Source organism: Rhynchophorus ferrugineus, unplaced genomic scaffold (assembly GCF_030347505.1).
Source record: "Rhynchophorus ferrugineus isolate W39M unplaced genomic scaffold, kcgeb_rfMv2 rfM9, whole genome shotgun sequence".
Lineage (NCBI taxonomy): Eukaryota > Metazoa > Arthropoda > Insecta > Coleoptera > Curculionidae > Rhynchophorus > Rhynchophorus ferrugineus.
In genome coordinates, this window is record NW_027472588.1 from 25,294,987 (window position 1) to 25,312,866 (window position 17,880).

Here is a 17,880-nt window from a genome sequence, read left to right on the forward strand (position 1 = left end):
TCAAAAATGTATTGTTTTAAAAATTTCTTGCAAACGAAAGACCTTCATTTATTATGTATCATACATAATTAGAGTTTTTTTTATATTGTTTTTTTCGGGGGTGATACACTGATTATAGCGACTCACCAACGTTATGTAGTACGATTTGTCCTTTGCTTCAAAATACGTCTCAGTTTCACCGATCACTCATTTGACGAAAATTTCTTCCCAGCGATCACTCTTTTGAGATTTGAGAACAGGACATAGTCGCTGAAGGCTAGATCTGGAGAATACGGTAGATGCGGAAGCAATTTGAAGCAATTCATAGATTTTTGTCATCGTTTGCACTGACTTGTGACACGGTACATTGCCTTGGTGAAGCAGCACTTTATTTTTCTGTAATGCGGCCGTTTCTCGGCGATTTTGTCCTTCAAACGGTCCAATAACGTTATTTAATAGTCGCTGTTGATGGTCCTTCCGCTTTCAAGGTAGTCAATGAAAATTATTACATGCGCATCCCTAAATATAGACGCGATAACCTTAACAGCCAACTGTTGCGTTTTCCCACGCTTTGTAGCGGGTTCATCGTGTGCAGTCTACTCGGATGACTACCGATTGGACTTCGAAGTGAAATGATGGAGCCACGTTTCATTCATTGTCAGATATCGATACAAAAACTCGAGTTTATTACGCTTGATCGTCTTTAAACACTGCTTCGAATCATCAACTCGTCGTTGTTTTTGGTCAAAAGTGAGTTCGCGCGGCACCAACTTTGCGCAGAGCTCCAAATATTAGCGAATAATGCGATATGGTGTACACGTTCAGTTGATATCTTTAAAGATTCAATTTCAATTTACGGTCACTCAGAATGATTTTCTGGATTTTTTAAATGTTTTTGTCGGTAACAACATCTTTTGGGCGTCCCTGCCTTCACCGTCTTCGGTGCTCATTTTGTCACGTCTAAACTTAGCATACTAATCCTTGATAGTTGAATTTCCTGGGGCAGTGTACTGAAGCTCGACATCTAGACAAGTTTTTGCTTCAACTGTATTTTTTTCTTTCAAAAAGCAATATTTTATCAACACACGAAATTCCTTTTTATCAATTTTTTCACAATAACAAAAGTTGCTTCACTCAAAATGCTATAATTCACAAACTAATGATCCGACAGCTGTCAAATTTATACACGCATCTTTTGAGGGTTAGGGCCAACTAAAAAACATATCGATTTAATTCTAGTAGCACCACCTATGTGTCAGGCCGGGTACTTTTCAATTGACCTGTTAATTGGTGAAAAGAATTGGCTCATGTAAGGAAAGAATTATTCTTTATTTTCTTACGCAGTATTGTAAAGGCAATTGCGCAACATTTATTGTTGCTATAGCCCTCTTGAAGACATACGTCTTATTATTAAAAGCTCTAATATGTTGGTATATAACATATCAAAAAATGCACAAGTTATAATTAAAGGCTAAAAATTTCTCAAAATTTGTCTCTTAAAATTTGGGGGATAAAGCTGATTTTTTATTTCTAAACAGTTAAATACAGCTTATTTGGATGGTATTTTAAACACATACTTACAATTATTAAATAATTTTATTTAATTTGCTAACTATTCAATAAACTAAAATCTATGATTGAAGCTGAGACCAATCCTTTTGTCTCCAAAACCACTATTGATAGGATTTTTCCGGTAGTCGGCACCGAGACCAAGGTTAATGGTAGATTCGCCATAAGCATTTTTGTTGCTATAAATTGGAACTCTAGCATCAGCAGCGAAATTCTGGCCAAAACCTGATTGATGGCCGTACTTCACTTGGGCACCCGAACCTAAACATATTTCGAACATTTATAAATATTCAACCAAAGAAATTCTTTTTCTGCAACGTACCATCGGGGTTAACGAATCCAGCAACTCCACCACCATTTCTGTGCTCAGCGCCACCACCGCCATAAATTTGCGTTTTACTGTAAAAATATAAAATATATTGATAAACGTTATTTAATCAAGCAATTACTACTAATCACATCGTTCACTATAAATTTGACACCAGTTCTGCTTCAATAGAGGAATTGATTTTTTGCAACACTTTTACAAATTGTTTCGTTAAACCCAATTTTATCTGTATTAACCATAAAATAATCTTTTTGGGGCCTACTGAAGCTATACATAAAACATTTTCTATGCTCTACGCTTGACATTTTTATACACAAATTGCAATCATGAGCTATGTGAATAGATTTCTATAAAATATTATTATTTTCTCTCATATGGACTGAATAAGTAACAAGCAATGAAACATAAGTATATCCGTTATGTAATAATATACGATTTAAATTTGCTCTTGATAGTGAATTGCTAAAGGACAAGAAATTGATGGGTGATATTATTTCTTAATTATTACATTCGGTACCAGGATACCAAATATTACATAAATTAAATAAAAGTATTCAAAGGCTCGTCATAGTTGACCTGTGTAATCATCAAACGTTATAAGAAAAAATATAAAATTTATGTAAGAAAATAAATGAATTAATCGTATTTAGCTAGAACTTACGGTTGATTGTCATCTTTAGGCTGCCAATTGAGCTGTTTTGTCTCTGGACGAGCATTAGCCAACACTACCACAGCAACTAAGACAATTAAAAATTTCATCTTCAATTAGTTCTTACAAATTCTTCTAGTTGAATGATGTTGCATGTACACAAAACTCTCTTATATACAAATCGCCTTCATAGTGAATACCAGTAAAAAAAATACCCCACTATTTGGTATACATTCGTAACTATCAGCGTTGTTTTAAAAACTAATTTAATATTTATCAATTACTAGGAAGCATACTAACCTCGCGTTTGAAATAAGCCCAACAATAACCCATAAACTATGTGAAGTCCACGATGATGTAGCATAGCGCGATACTGAATCATCACCTGCAATTAAGAAAAAACGTTAATTCCCGTTAACGCTTTTTTTACTACAATCGGATCGATGTTGAAATCAAATAAGTCAAGCTGTGTGTAAGTTATTAAAGAAATATTTTTTTATATTTAAAATATGAAATAATACATTTTATAAATATATGATCTAATTAAAAAACAGTTGAAATAAAGAATATCGCCGATATATAATATAACAGATTTGATATTTGCTGATCCTATGTATGTTTAATATTTTTTACCAATCAAAATAGAATATTGGAACTTTGCACAATTAAGTTCCTTCATAACACCGGGAAGTAGTTAAACACTAGTGATGTAGATTCAAGTGATGCAATTCTCCAACACAAAATAAAAAAAGAAAGAAGGGAAGTAGGCGTAATCGTAACCATATTCAAGCTTTACGTTCTTGCTCTTATAATTTGGTTTAAAATTTTATTGGAGATCTTCGGAAATATTTATATTTTTGTGCACACATTTAAATAATGTCTACGATGTGATTTATATAGCAGTGATACTAAAAATGATTTGGCTAAATGTAAACAAATTCAAATAAACTAGATTTTTTAAAGAGCATCCATTTCTAGTCCAGAATTGCTTTCCACGCTAAAAAAAAATAAATTTAGAGGAGCTTATTATATTAGTACTTCTTTTATTAGTACAAGAAGGTTTGTTCTTTACATTACAGTCTAAATGACTATAGATCTAAATCTGGACCAGCAGTACCTCCACGTTAATCAACATAAAGTTCTTAATTGCAATTTGACAAGTCCTCTATTATGGCCGATGTACATAATTGAATTAAAATACAAAACGAGCGTTTATTCAGAGTTCCTTTATCTTTAAAATTGGAACCAACTAAAAGAACCTGGCCTACTGATTTGTGTTCAGCTTCCCAATTTACCTTATAAACTGATTTTGGTAGCTCAATCGTAAAACCGTGTATGAGTTCTTAAATGTTTATCCTTTTCTGAAATCGTATCTAAACAAAAAATTGTTTATGGATTTAAAAAAAAATATTAACATGCCTTACTCAGTATGTTAAACCTCATGTGAAAGGATTCGGTTCACTGAATAAATTTAGGATTTTTTATTGAAAAAATATCCAGTTTCGCACAGGTCAAAAGGAATGTGGATAATTACTAGATGATTCATCATATTCACCTAATTTAGTTACGATTCTGGCGATTCTTTCATCTAAAAAATAATGTTTATTTGAACCAATTTTCAATGATGGCCAGCCTCAGTGATTGAAGTGTAAAAAATATATGTGTAGAATGTTAATCTATGTGTAGTGGTTACATTGTATAAGGCATGTCGAAAATATATCGATATATTTTTCAGCCGATATTTTCCAATATTTAAAAAGGATATTTTATACATATTTTTTATACATTATAAAAACATTAAACAATAGGTACCCAATTTTAAAGGTTTAGTGAATTTTGATACTCAATTTTAAAGGATTAATAAAAATATGACAGTTATGGCAATATAATGTTTTTTTCCTCCGATATATATGGATATATCCATATATTTTAAAATATTGTATCACACAATAAAACCGTGGTTATGTTATAAGACACTAAAACCTATCAAAATCTAATGTTTGCATTGTTCATGACGAGTGAGCCTCTTTAGTGTCTTCCTTCATTTTAACATTTAGGCGATATGTTGGGTGACTTGTAGGACTATAAATATTGTTTCCATTTCTTTGAGTCACTTAATTATACGTGTCAAATTTTATCCAATATTTATTGTACATTCAATAATATATTAGCGGTTGTAATTGTATCGTTAAAATTGGCGGTAGAAAGTTTATTTTATAGTTTAGAATTTTTATAATCAATTTGTTAAAAAACAGCATTGACAGAAGCGAATTTTTGCTTAGGCAATTCTATTAGAATAGTACATATATTCCCTTTCGATATAATTGGATAATTTTTAACTTTTACTTGGCCATTTTTTTAGATAAAATTTATTTTATTTCTGTGATGTTTATGACATCTTATTTTTGTTGATTCTGATTAATTTGCTGTTGATTCTGTATGTTTTCGATTAGATTGCCATAATTATATCAGTTTGAAAGTATGATTTCTTAACACTTTTATTCAAAAATTTACTAATTCGTTTATAAAATTAATATTTATTACTGATTAGTAGACAGAATAACTTAATAATCTATATAATCGAGAGTTTTCAAATTATACAATGTCAGATCATGAAAATCAGATGTTGACCCTAATGTATATAATCTAATAGAACTAATATATGATTATTGCTAAACATTGTTTTATTATATGTGTTTTTTCCGTTACATAAGACTTGGTGGGGTTATAACTAATACACATGTAAATATTTAATAAATAAATTTATTTAATTTGATAACTATTGACTAAATTAAAACCTATGATTGAAGCTGAGACCAATCCTCTTGTCTCCAAATCCAGTATTGATAGGATTTCTTTGATAATCGGCACCGACACCAAGATTAACGGTTGATTCGCCATAACGATTTTTGTTGGTGTAAATCGGAACACGTGCGTCCGCAGCGAAATTCTGGCCAAAACCTGATTGATGACCGTACTTCACTTGGGCACCAGAACCTAAACATATTTCGAATATATATTGTTAACCTACCAAAAAAAAAAGTTTTTGTTCATCTTACCATTAGGGTTGACGAATCCAGCAACTCCGCCACCATTTCTGTGCTCAGCACCTCCACCACCATAAATTTGCGCTTTACTGTAAAAAAGAAAATATATATTAAGGTAAATTACTTGTAAAGGTTTTTACAAATTGTTTCATTAGGATCCACATTATCTGTAATAATAATAAAGAATATTTTTACTGTAATTTGTAAAATATTCTTCTTGCTAAGCATAAAATTATTCTTACTGGCTTATTTTGTAGAATGTTGATGCCTTGCTAGAAATATTTAAATCTTGATACTTCAGATATATGTTTCTTACTTCACTTTATAAGGACTGAATAAGCAATAGACAATGAATTATTAGTATGTCCATCATGCAGTAATATATAATTAAAAAAATTTTTGAAATAGTAATGTTAAAATTGGAGATATCGGGGGGTGCTAGACCTAAATTATTATTTTCGGAATCAACACACCAACTAACACTGGAAAATTATAGAGATTTTTTTTCATAGTTGGTCTATCTGATCATTATATACATTATAAGCATACAGAAAATTAATGGTGTTTGTAATTAATGAACTTACGGTTGATTATCATCTTTGGGTTGCCAATTGAGCTGTTTTGTCTCTGGACGAGCAGTAGCCAACACTACCATTGCAACTAAGACAATTAAAAATTTCATCTTGAATTAGTTTTTACGAATTCTTATGACTGAATGATGTTGTCTATACGTTGAACTATCTTATATACAAATCGCCTTCGCAGTGAATACCGGTAAAGGACTATACCCCACTATTTTGTTTACATCGTAACTATCAGCATTGTTTTGCAAACAAGCGTAGTATTTGTCAGCTATTAAGAAGCATATTAAACTCGCGCTTGAATAAATTTAAGAATAACCCACAAGTCATGTGAAGCCCAGGGTGACGTAACATAGCAAGATACTGAATCACCTTCACCTGTAATTTAAAAAAAAAACGTTCGAGAGTTCGAAATAAGTTAATTCCCGTTAGCTGTTTTTTTCAATAGCATCCGTCTGATCCTGACATCGAATAAGTCAGGCTGTTTGCACCATATTATCTAAATATTTTGTACAGAATAATGCCATTTTACCACAATATTGAATGACGGGATCTTTTGTAATGTAAATTAAAAAATAAAGGGTTTGATATTGTTAATGTTTATTTAATATTTTTTTGTCAAAATTTAGTGAATATTTAAATTTTATATAACGAACAAACTTGTTTTTTTTTGGTTATATAATTTGCTTTCAAAGAGCATTTTTATTTCAAATAGCAAAATTATTTTTTTTTAGTAGCGACAGTAAAAATTATTTGTTTAAATCTGAAAAGGTTCAAATAGAGTACACTTTTTCCAAATCATCCAGTTCTATGCAGAATTGCCTTTAAAGGTAAATAATGATAAATTTAGAGGAATTTATTAAGAGTTCCAACATAAGCATAAAAAGGTTTATTCTTTGCCTTTCAGACAGTATGACTATAAACGCAAATATGGACCATCTTTGCTTAATGAAAATGAAATTCTTAATTGTTATTTAGAAAATCCTGCATTATTGTCATAATTGTCGTTGTATATAAATACCAAACTTATGTTTATTCACAGTTCCTTTATCTCCAGGAATAAGCAATTAAATTAAGGGGTTTTCTTACTGAATTGAAAATTAAAACATGTGTTTCCTAACAGATTCCTTTGAAACAAACTAATATATGGCTTGTGACAATTCGAAGCAATCAGAAACAAGGCAGTGTAACACTAAATAGGCCAAGAAATATGTGAATATGTAGCAATGATTGCATGCAAAATCTGTTACCTAAATTTGTAAATAGAATACATCTTGAATTTTGGGCTTTAATTTTATTTATGTATTAATCTATTCATTTGCTAGTGATAATGGTGCCAGAAGTCTATTTTAATTCATCAGTAAATGATATCTCGACTTTTTATTTATTACCCAAAATTATGTACAACACCTTATTTAACTAAAACTAGTGGTCACCCTGTGGTCGAAATTCAACAGCAATTTATTAAGTTAATCATGTTTCTTTCATAACAATTTAAAAATAACATACTATTAAAACTTGTTTTCACATAATTTTCAGTAAAAGATAAGAAATGCATTTGATATATAATATTAATTAAAATAATAAATTCCTGTATATTAAAATTTATTAAAATAACTAATCTAAGATCTAATACACACTAAATAAATAATAAAATAAAAACTAAACTTATATGGGATTTAATTAAATCTAACTTCCACAAGTTTTAATAATCTACAAAGTATTAATAATTTTAAATTGCTACACCACTGAACATTATAACAATGTATCATAAGTAAGATTATTTTCAGAACTGTAACAATTTCAGGGCATTAAATATTATTATACATGATCTTTTTTATTTTTATGTTGTTAACATAAATATGGATTAATACATGTTTGGATATTAAAACAGAGAATATATGAAAAATATAATTTTGAATTGAATTGAAATGAATTTGACTTCAGCATATTAAAACAATAACGAACAGAGTAAAGTAATTAAATTTTTAAGTTAGAAATATATTTTAAAGGAATTTATTTATAATCATTAAATTAACTATTGATTTTCCAATAATTAAATCTATAAAGCATATAACCAGGACAATTGACATAAAGTTCAAGCATTAATATATAATATCGTAACATATCTTATTACATTAATCGTTAAACAATTTTATTACAATTACAAATTTATTGTTAATAATTTATAATTTATTCTATTTGTTCTATGTGTTCCATATATACAAGTTATGTTGTTACTTCCTTTTTAACTACAACATATTTTCTCTACTTCATTTATGTATTCATATAGCCTTTACCTTTTATCCATATACCTGGCTTAAAATGTTTAATTCAAAAATTATAAATACTCTGGGCCAATTAAGAATAGAATTTCTTTAGCTAAACTGTTATATAAAAATGCATAGTTTTTTTGTTTTTGAATTCCACTCTTCTATCTCACATTAGCAGAGAGCTCATCTTTAAATTGCCTTCTATGGCTTTCGTTAATCTACTACTTTCTACTTTGTCTTATAGTCTACGTGGGAACTAACAACTCAGCAACAAATGAGGAAATAAAATTCTATGAAGCTATTTTAACTATAATACCTACTGCTATAACTATATCTATTCGGTTAATGCTGTGTTAAGAAATCCATTTACTAAAGAATCCCACCCAAACTTAATCAGAAAGTCTTAGTAACCCTTAGTATTACCTCCATTATATTAATACGTTAGGTCTTCTAAACCATATAAATTTTTATCAATCCTTAAACAATGACAATTTTTCTTAGCTGTTCTCTGATCACCAGGCATCAAATTAAAATATAACCTGATTTCGAAGTTCTAAATATCTTGTAAATAAATATAACTGGTATGAAATATTCGCATATATCGTGTTTTTCTTTCAGGGGTCTCCACCTTCCGATAAAGCCAACATATTAATTTGTTCTCCCTTTCTCTCTTTTGTTACAATGAATCTAAAATATAATTTTTCGCGATCATGTTAATATTAAAATTTTAATTAAGTATCAAAATTATGTATGGGTTGTCTCAAGAATACTAAAATAATATATTCAATACAAGCTTAAAACTTATGTGAAATTGTTTGATTTCCAAATTTGGCTTCTCTTTTGACTATTCTTATATTTAAAAACCATATTGATTTATAGTAATTTTAAAATTAGCAATAAGGTAAAAGTAGTGATAAATAAGTCGTCAGTGATCGGAAGTTACTACAATACATGTGTTGATGTTAATACTAATTGTGAAGTTATCATAAATTAAACTTGGGTTTTTCTTATTGGGCACTTATATTACTTATCAATATCTATTGTTGGTATTGTTCGTATTGTTCGTAACGAGTGGTCTCTTCAGTTAAAAACTATGAGTACATACGCTTTTTTCCTTCATGTTAATATTGATTTTTTTGAGATTGATTATAGTATTTGAAATTTACTATTTCTGTGAATTTTTATGGTGTAATTTGTATAAAAATTACAGTTAACATTATTTGCTTAGGTGTAAAAACGAAATAATATTTTGTATTCGAGGATGTGAAATATTCTTCTTACCAGACATCAAGTTTTTTAACTAATCTTCTTGAATTAAACATAATGGTTATATGTATATTTTTTTCTTCAGGTTTATATTTAAGTGGTGTATTAGGTGATTAGCAGAACTATAAATATTCCGTTGTCATTTCCTTAACTAACTTGATTATACTGTTGTGTCAAATATTAACGTATGTTGAATTTACATCCAAGAACGTGTTAGTATTCTGTGTATTTTTCTATTATCCATTTTTAACTGCGTGGTCCAATTTGGCGGTCGAAAAATGTTCAATAAAATATCATTTAGTAATTTTATAAGCAGTCATTCAAAAAAAGTATATGCTGTATATATAACACAAACCAGTTAATTATTCCGAAACTTTATAAGATTGATACATACTCGTTTCTTGTTAACTGTTTTAGATAAGACATTTCTTTTATTTTCAAGTGTGCTTTTGAAACTTTTGTATTCTCCATCATATGAAAGTATGAACTTCATGAACTTATTATTTTTTTTTATAAAACTAACACTTATTAATAACTATTGCTGGGAATAATTCATATATACTAATAAATCACGTTATCGAAAAAATCGTCTTCAGTTTATACAATGCATAGTACAAATTACGAATCTAATTATAATTTATGGAAAATTAGATATTTACTTTAATACACTTAACTTAATGAAATTATTTTATAATTCTTAATTTAAAAATATGGGCTTTTATTAAAAAGAAAAACATTTTATTATATGTGAGAATTGAGGGTGGGCAGGTGGTTAATATGACTATCGTTTTTAATAGTTTATAAATTTATAATTCTATTACGGTTTATTCGAGGATCCAGCTCAGAAGCTCATTAAATTACTTTTGAATTAGGACTGTTCTTTCTTCCTCATGCCACACTCATGCCAAGGCTGCCCTGATTTGCGGTCTTTCCACATGTTATTAGGTGTGGGGGGTTTCTCCGTATCTCTTGAAATATCGAAAGGGGGTTTCATCCCAACTATTTACAGCCAATAAATGGCGTATATTCACATACATGTGATTTTACTCTTAAATAAGACTTATTTGGGTTATAATTTAAAGACATACAAATAATTATTGAATAAATTTATTTAATTTAATAACTACTAACTAAGTTAAAACCTATGATTGAAGCTAAGACCAATCCTCTTGTCTCCAAATCCAGTATTGATGGGATTTCTTTGATAATCGGCACCGACACCTAGATTAACTGTTGATTCGCCATATCGATTCTTGTTGGTGTAAATTGGAACTCGGGCGTCAGCAGCGAAATTCTGTCCGAAACCTGACTGATGACCGTACTTCACTTGGGCACCAGACCCTAAACATATTTCGAATATATATTGTTAAATTACCAAAAAAAAGTTTTTGTTCTTCTTACCATTGGGGTTGACGAATCCAGCAACTCCGCCACCATTTCTGTGCTCAGCACCTCCACCACCATAAATTTGCGCTTTACTGTAAAAAAGAAAATATATATTAAGGTAAATTACTTGTAAAGGTTTTTACAAATTGTTTCATTAGGACCCACATTATCTGTAATAATAATAAAGAATATTTTTACAAATTATTTCAGTAATACCAACATTATTTCTAATAGCAGTAAAAGAATGTTTTTAATGTAATATTTAATATATTTTTCTTGTCAGACATCAAAATTTTTTACTGGCCATTGTTTTTCTAAAAAGTTGATGCCTTGCTTGATATTTTTAATTTTCGAAAGGTGATCTATATCTAGTTTTCTATTAAATTGTATTAATACTTTTTTACGCCCCTTCATATGGACTAAATAAGCAACAAGAAATGATATATAAGTTTATCCACTATGTAATATTATATAGTAGTTAAACTTGGTTTTGAAATGGAAATATTAAAATGTAAGAAACAAGTGGGCGTTGAATTATTATTTTCAGAACAAGAACACCAAGCTACACAGTAATACGGAGTTAATAAAAATGATAACAATATATTTCTCATTATTGTTCTGTGTGATTACTATATACATTAATGGCATCCAAAATAAAAACATATAAAACTTTATAAAAGAAAATTATATAATTAAACATATAAGAAAATCGTATTTGGTTAGAACTCACGGTTGATTGTCATCTTTAGGTTGCCAATTAAGCTGTTTTGTCTCTGGTCGAGCACTAGCCAACACTACCACTGCAACTAAGACGATTAAAAATTTCATCTTGAATTAGTTCTTACGAATTCTTTTGGCTGAATGATGTTGCCTGCACATAAAATTCTCTTATATACTAATTGCGTTCAAAATGAATAGAGGGAAAAGAAAATACCCCACTATTTTGTTTACATTCGTAACTATTAGCATTGTTTAGTACACATGTTTACTATTTATGAATTACTAGGAAGCATATTAACCTCGCGTTTCAGATAAATTGAACAATAACCGATAAACTATGTGAAGTCCACCGTGACGTCGCATTGCACGATGCTGAACGGCACAGCTGTACTTGAAAAAAACTTCGAGAGTGGAAATAACATAAGTTAATTCCCGTTAACGTTTTTATTCAATAAATCGATCTTCAAACCGCATGAAACGAGCGTAGTATAAGTTATTAACGAAATTATTTGTTTATTTACCAGCTGATGTGTGATATTATATATTTATAAATATATATTGGAATTAAAATCATAGGAAGAACGGATATAATTTTTTTTTATCATAGTATGGAATGACCGGATAGTAAATTATCACAATTATAAAATAGCAGATTTAATATTCCCTGATCTTACCTATATTGAATGTTTACTAATAGTTATAAGTGAATTAGTTTTTTTTTATAATTAAACTAATTTATATTTTAATAATGATTAAATCACACACAAATAAAAATGTTAACACAAAATATAGAAAACAAAGAAGGGATTAACTTTCCCTGGGTGTAATTATAACTAACATAATAATTTTATTTCATATGTTTGGGAATACTTTTTTCTATTTTTGTCTTATTACGATTCTGCATTCCAAGATATAAACGTTCAAAAAGAGTTTAGTGCTGTAACCAAGAAATGATTTTCAAAAGTAAATAATGGTATAGTTCATTGTTATTTTCTCTTGACGAAAAAGAAACTAAGCTCCTAGAGAGTTTTCCCTATTGAACTGAAAATTCTTGCACGTGTAAACGGAAACGGAATTAAAGATTCTTTTGGAACAGATTGACATGTGGATTAATTTTTTTCGTACAGAAAAAAAGCAAAGTGGTGTAACATTAAAAAGACCAAACATAATGGTATATGTGGTAATATTGTATACAAATATTGTTATATAAATTGATACATTGAATATCTCCTGATAGACTTTAGTGCTATTGATACATCTATTTATGAATATTTTATTGTTAATGGTACTGGGAACCTGTTTTTATTTGTTAATGAGAGATATCTAGACTTTTTTCTTTTTTACCAAAATTATTTTACACCTCATTTAATCAAGATCCTTATTTCAATATCCCAACAGGATATTGAAATAAGATAAATGATGATTTATGTTTATTTCGTACGTAGATGTTAAGCATGAAATCATAAAATAAATAAACATATAAGTGATAATGGTGATAATTAAACAAGGTATATATAACATATAAATAATATTAAAAAATAAAAATTGAAATAAAATATTATTATAAAGATTTTAATTTGAAGAAAAATAATACTTTATATTTAAGGCATATGTTATAATGTATTTTTGAAAAATTATTACATTTCTTGAGTTGTGTTATTTAGTCTAGTTATTTAGATATTAAAGAAATCTTGATAGTAATAAAGTTGTATGATCATGTAAGACAGATCATAAGAGAGACAATATAATGTAAGACAATGATCTAACCTGTTATGGATAATGCCAATAGAGTCTGAATAATAAATAACAGGTTAATGTAACACCACCAACATTACACGACTACAACAGGCAGAAAAACCAAAAAGCATGATAGTTGATAAAAAAACAGTTGAAAATAAGAATTGAATTACGGGCTGATTTAGTATAAATGAAATTTAGAAAACAATGATTTTTCTATTATTATTTATAAAATCAATTAAACCGCTTGAATTACAATATTCCAATCCCCTGCTTGTTAATAATTTATTTTTAAAACGCAATTAAAATATAAATAATCCTTTGGCCGGCTTCGTGGCCCAGTGATGAAGGCGATAGGACGGTCCTCTCCTACTGTTGCGATAGCCGCGGGTTCGAAACCTGCTGGGGCATGGCCGTAATTTTATGTTTTTGATTGTTTAAAATTTGTGATTGTCCTAGGCAAGAGTGTAAAATCCGACAAGGAAAATGATCCCAGTCACGCCAGTAACCAGGTTGGGTTTACTAAGACCGGATGTCTTCCGGTATGATTACCAAAGTTGGTCACTCGCCAGTAGGTAGCTTTAATGCTGAGGACCGTGGTTCGGAATCCACGTTAAACTGTAGGTCCCAGAAAACCCATAGTTGGTAAAGAGACCATAAAATATATTTTAAAAAATAGTTCTTTTAATGTATTTAAAGCAAACTGTAACAGCTGTGGCCAAACATTGGCTATGGTTAGATTTGAAAATGGAGAACGAGAGCTCTGTGAATTTGTTAGAAGCGAACTGGCTGAATAGTAAACAGTGGTTAGTTTTTCTACTACTTAGAGTAGTAGAGTCACTTAGAGTGAGGTGCTACTCAATATTTTGTATTTTGTGCATAGTTTCGTCATATATGATATCTGCATCCACCATCATGGTTATGTATCAAAACAGTCCATATGTTGTGTTATCGCTATTCAGAAATCGCCTGAAAATCGAAAATACTGTTTACGGAATGCATTCTCCTAAAAAGATTTCATCTACTGAAAATAGTTACAGCATTTTTCAGCATAGCCTCGCACTGATCAGAAATTATTATGAGTTATTACAGGGTGAATCCTATTTATCAAATTTGTTTGTTTGTACTAAAACATGTGATGTGTATAGTGATTATCAAATATCTGCAAAATTCTTCAACAGTTAGTTTATACATTCAAATCATTGGATTACATTCTTATTTACTTATTCTGATTAAAAATTCAGAAGCCATTAGACAGTCAGAAACGGATTACGTCTCCAATCCGATACATCGAACAGGATCGAGATAGAGGCGGCCCCATCTTGCCAGTAAAATGTGTTAGAGGGGTAAGTATGTATACTGTTAAATAACAGATACCTTGATGTTAGCTCAACCAGAGATACAATTTATGAGCTGTATAAAAATAGTGAGTATTTTTTAAAATAAACATAATTTAGTACAATTAATTCACAGAAAACTATTTGTCTGGAAAGTATCCATAGAAAACTTAGAGATTCGCATGTCTTTGAGTTATTTAGAACATCTGTTAGAAAACATTGTTAGGAAATATAAGATTTAAGTAGCGTAGAGATAACACAGGAATAGGTCAAATGCGGCTTTCGAATATTTCATTTTGGGAGACTACAATTTTTAAAAGCTTATAATAAAATCAAAGATGATTCACTTTTTGTTTCAATTTGTGTATTTAGATTAGAGAGAATTTATATGGGGTGTGGCAAAGAGTTATTATCATAGCAGGTCAATTGAAAAGTCCCTGGCCTACCATAATAAAACACAAAATAATGTTTTTTATTCAACATAATTCCCTTCAAGATATGATATGTGATACACTGATTATAGCGACCCTCCAATTTTTCGATACCATTTTTGTAGTACGATTTGCCCTTTGCTTCAAAATAGGCGTCAGTTTCGGCGATCACATCTTCATTTGACAAATATTTCTTCCCAGCGAGCATTCTTTTGAGATCTGAGAATAGAAAATAGTCGCTGTGGGCCAGATCTGGAGAATACGGTGGATGAGGAAGTAATTTGAAGCCTAATTCATGGATTTTTGCCATCGTTTTCATTGACTCGTGACACGGTGCATTGTCTTGTGAAGTAGCAATTTCGTTTTCTTCAAATGCGGCCGTTTTTCGGCAATTTCGTCCTTCAAATGGTCCAATAACGCTATGTAATAGTCGCTGTTGATATTTCTTCCTTTCTCAAGGTAGTCAATGAAAATTACTCCAAGCGCATCCCAAAATATAGTCGGCGTAAACTTGCCAGCCGACTATTGCGTTTTCCCACTCTTTGGAGTGGGTTCATTCAGTGGGTGGGTGTGCAGTCCACTCGGATGACTGTCGACTGAACTTCAAAGTGAAATGATCGAGCCATGTTTCATATATTTTGACATATAGATGCAAATACTCTGCTTTATTATGCTTGACCATCTCCGAACTCGTCGTTGTTGTTTTTGGTCAAAAGTAAGCTCGCGTGGCACCTACTTTGCGTAGAGCTTTTTTATACCCAAATTTTCGTGAACGATATGATGTACACGTTCAATTGATATGTTCAAAGTGTCTGCTATTTTATTTAATTTTAATTTACGGTCATCCTAATTCATTTTGTGGATTTTTTAAATGTTTTCCTCGGTAACAGGCTCTTTTCGGCGTTCACTCCATTCACCGTAATCGGTGATCATTTCACCACGTCTAAACTTAGCATACCAATTCTTGATGGTTGACTTTCCTGTGGCAGTATCCGGAAACTCGGCATCAAGCCAAGTTTTTGCTTCAAATGTATTTTTTACCGTCAAAACACAATAACAAAACTTGCTTCACTCAAAATGCTATAATTCGCAAGCTAATGATCCGACAGGTGTCACTTAGCTTCAATTTACACGCACATCTTTTCAGGGTTAGGGCTAACTAAAAATATATGGATTTAATGCTGGTAACCCCATCTATGTGCCAGTGTGGGGAATTTTCAATTGACCTGTTACAATACACCCGCAGGTGGAGAATGATATACAAGCAATAACTGTCTGGATATGTGGAAAGAAGCTATGTCTACAATAACATCGGTACTAGGGTAACGAAATTATTAATATATAGAGCAACTGTATCATAACTGTGTGTATAAAATATTTGGAGTTATTCTGAAAATACACAAACATTTGGTTAAAATGTATGAGGGGAGAAGGAATTCTTGTTGAATAAAATGTTCAGATATAACAAATCTGTTAACGATAATGGAGTGTTAAATTTTGGTCTTATAAAATAAAATAAAACAAGAAACTAAGAAAAAATATAGTGATATATGACTTGACAAGGAAACACTGTAGCAAAGGAAAATATAATTAAACGAAAAAGATGCTCTAAATAAAAAAAATGTGCTCTCTAATGAAAGTACTTGGATAGTTAATTGTTAATTTAAATACTTGGTAATACAATTGTTAATTAGGTGTATTAGGCCTTCGGGTGATATTACCCCATTAAAAACGCTTTTAAAACTCTACTTCATAGTTGGTTGGTGAAAAGAGTTTATTCTAAAGATAATTAAACTCAACCCCATCATACAAACTATTGCGACTGTATAATTAACTGCAGTTTACTTCCTTCTTACGTCCTTCGATAATTTATGTTTTGGATGTACTATAATATTAACATAAATTATATTTAATAACATTGTTTTTGTTTCATAATCTCATATAGATTAGAATTTTGTTATATATACATGAACTAAGATTCAGTGTTGATGCGGCAACATTGTGACGTTGTGATGTCATAAATTATAGGTGATTCTCCGTACTATACGTATGTTATTTCCATACCTTTGACTCTCAATTATACTGTTGTTTGTCAAGTTTTATCGATTGCTTCATGTATATACAAGAACACATTTGCGTTTATTTTGGTATTTTTATATTATCTGTTGTTAAGTACGTGGTCGGAAAATATCCATCTTTTACCTGTTTGATTTATATATTATTTTATACATTTTCTTTATAAACAACTTTTCAAAAAAAATATACAGAAGCGAATTTTAACTTTATAATATTAAAACATGTTTTCGTTTTTGGGTATGGATAATTGTATAGTTTTTTGTCTACTTTTTAGATAAACTTATTATGATTTTATTCTTTTTATGACATCGCGTTAAGACATAATTTTTTATATATTTCACATAGTGATACAGTTTACATTTTTGATTTCGTTGTCATAATTGTTCGAAAGTGGAATGTGAAAATACTTAACAAGAATTAATGCTGTAATCGTATATAGATTGCAAATTAATATAATTACTTTATTTAATTTATAACATCTAGTATTAGGAATAATCGGTA

General features: G+C 29.9%; 3 protein-coding genes across 3 annotated transcripts; all 3 read right to left on the reverse strand.

The window, feature by feature from the left end:
* Positions 1-1,556: 1,556 nt before the first annotated feature.
* Positions 1,557-2,695, reverse strand: LOC143202644 (uncharacterized). Its single transcript, XM_076414299.1, has 3 exons — positions 2,538-2,695; positions 1,871-1,947; positions 1,557-1,809 (listed from the first exon to the last, which is right to left on the reverse strand). Exons 1-3 carry the CDS (start codon positions 2,633-2,635, stop codon positions 1,604-1,606), a joined length of 381 nt encoding a protein of 126 aa, XP_076270414.1. The 5' UTR covers positions 2,636-2,695; the 3' UTR covers positions 1,557-1,603.
* A 2,577-nt stretch (positions 2,696-5,272) lies between these two features.
* Positions 5,273-6,318, reverse strand: LOC143202645 (uncharacterized). The gene is made up of 3 exons (XM_076414300.1): positions 6,157-6,318; positions 5,585-5,661; positions 5,273-5,522 (listed from the first exon to the last, which is right to left on the reverse strand). The coding sequence occupies exons 1-3, from the start codon at positions 6,252-6,254 to the stop codon at positions 5,317-5,319; spliced, it is 381 nt and encodes a 126-aa protein (XP_076270415.1). The 5' UTR covers positions 6,255-6,318; the 3' UTR covers positions 5,273-5,316.
* A 4,465-nt stretch (positions 6,319-10,783) lies between these two features.
* LOC143202646 (uncharacterized) lies at positions 10,784-11,971 on the reverse strand. The gene is made up of 3 exons (XM_076414301.1): positions 11,809-11,971; positions 11,094-11,170; positions 10,784-11,033 (listed from the first exon to the last, which is right to left on the reverse strand). Exons 1-3 carry the CDS (start codon positions 11,904-11,906, stop codon positions 10,828-10,830), a joined length of 381 nt encoding a protein of 126 aa, XP_076270416.1. The 5' UTR covers positions 11,907-11,971; the 3' UTR covers positions 10,784-10,827.
* Between the last annotated feature and the right edge of the window lie 5,909 nt (positions 11,972-17,880).

Excerpts from the sequence above, each read along its gene's own strand:
- LOC143202644 (XM_076414299.1), bottom strand. The coding sequence starts at position 2,635 with ATGAAATTTTTAATTGTCTTAGTTGCTGTGGTAGTGTTGGCTAATGCT. Across the intron at positions 1,948-2,537 it reads CCTAAAGATGACAATCAACC|TAAAACGCAAATTTATGGCG; the intron begins GTAAGTTCTAGC and ends ATATTTTTACAG. Across the intron at positions 1,810-1,870 it reads TGGATTCGTTAACCCCGATG|GTTCGGGTGCCCAAGTGAAG; the intron begins GTACGTTGCAGA and ends AAATATGTTTAG.
- LOC143202646 (XM_076414301.1), bottom strand. The coding sequence starts at position 11,906 with ATGAAATTTTTAATCGTCTTAGTTGCAGTGGTAGTGTTGGCTAGTGCT. Across the intron at positions 11,171-11,808 it reads CCTAAAGATGACAATCAACC|TAAAGCGCAAATTTATGGTG; the intron begins GTGAGTTCTAAC and ends TCTTTTTTACAG. Across the intron at positions 11,034-11,093 it reads TGGATTCGTCAACCCCAATG|GGTCTGGTGCCCAAGTGAAG; the intron begins GTAAGAAGAACA and ends AAATATGTTTAG.
- LOC143202645 (XM_076414300.1), bottom strand. The coding sequence starts at position 6,254 with ATGAAATTTTTAATTGTCTTAGTTGCAATGGTAGTGTTGGCTACTGCT. Across the intron at positions 5,662-6,156 it reads CCCAAAGATGATAATCAACC|TAAAGCGCAAATTTATGGTG; the intron begins GTAAGTTCATTA and ends TCTTTTTTACAG. Across the intron at positions 5,523-5,584 it reads TGGATTCGTCAACCCTAATG|GTTCTGGTGCCCAAGTGAAG; the intron begins GTAAGATGAACA and ends AAATATGTTTAG.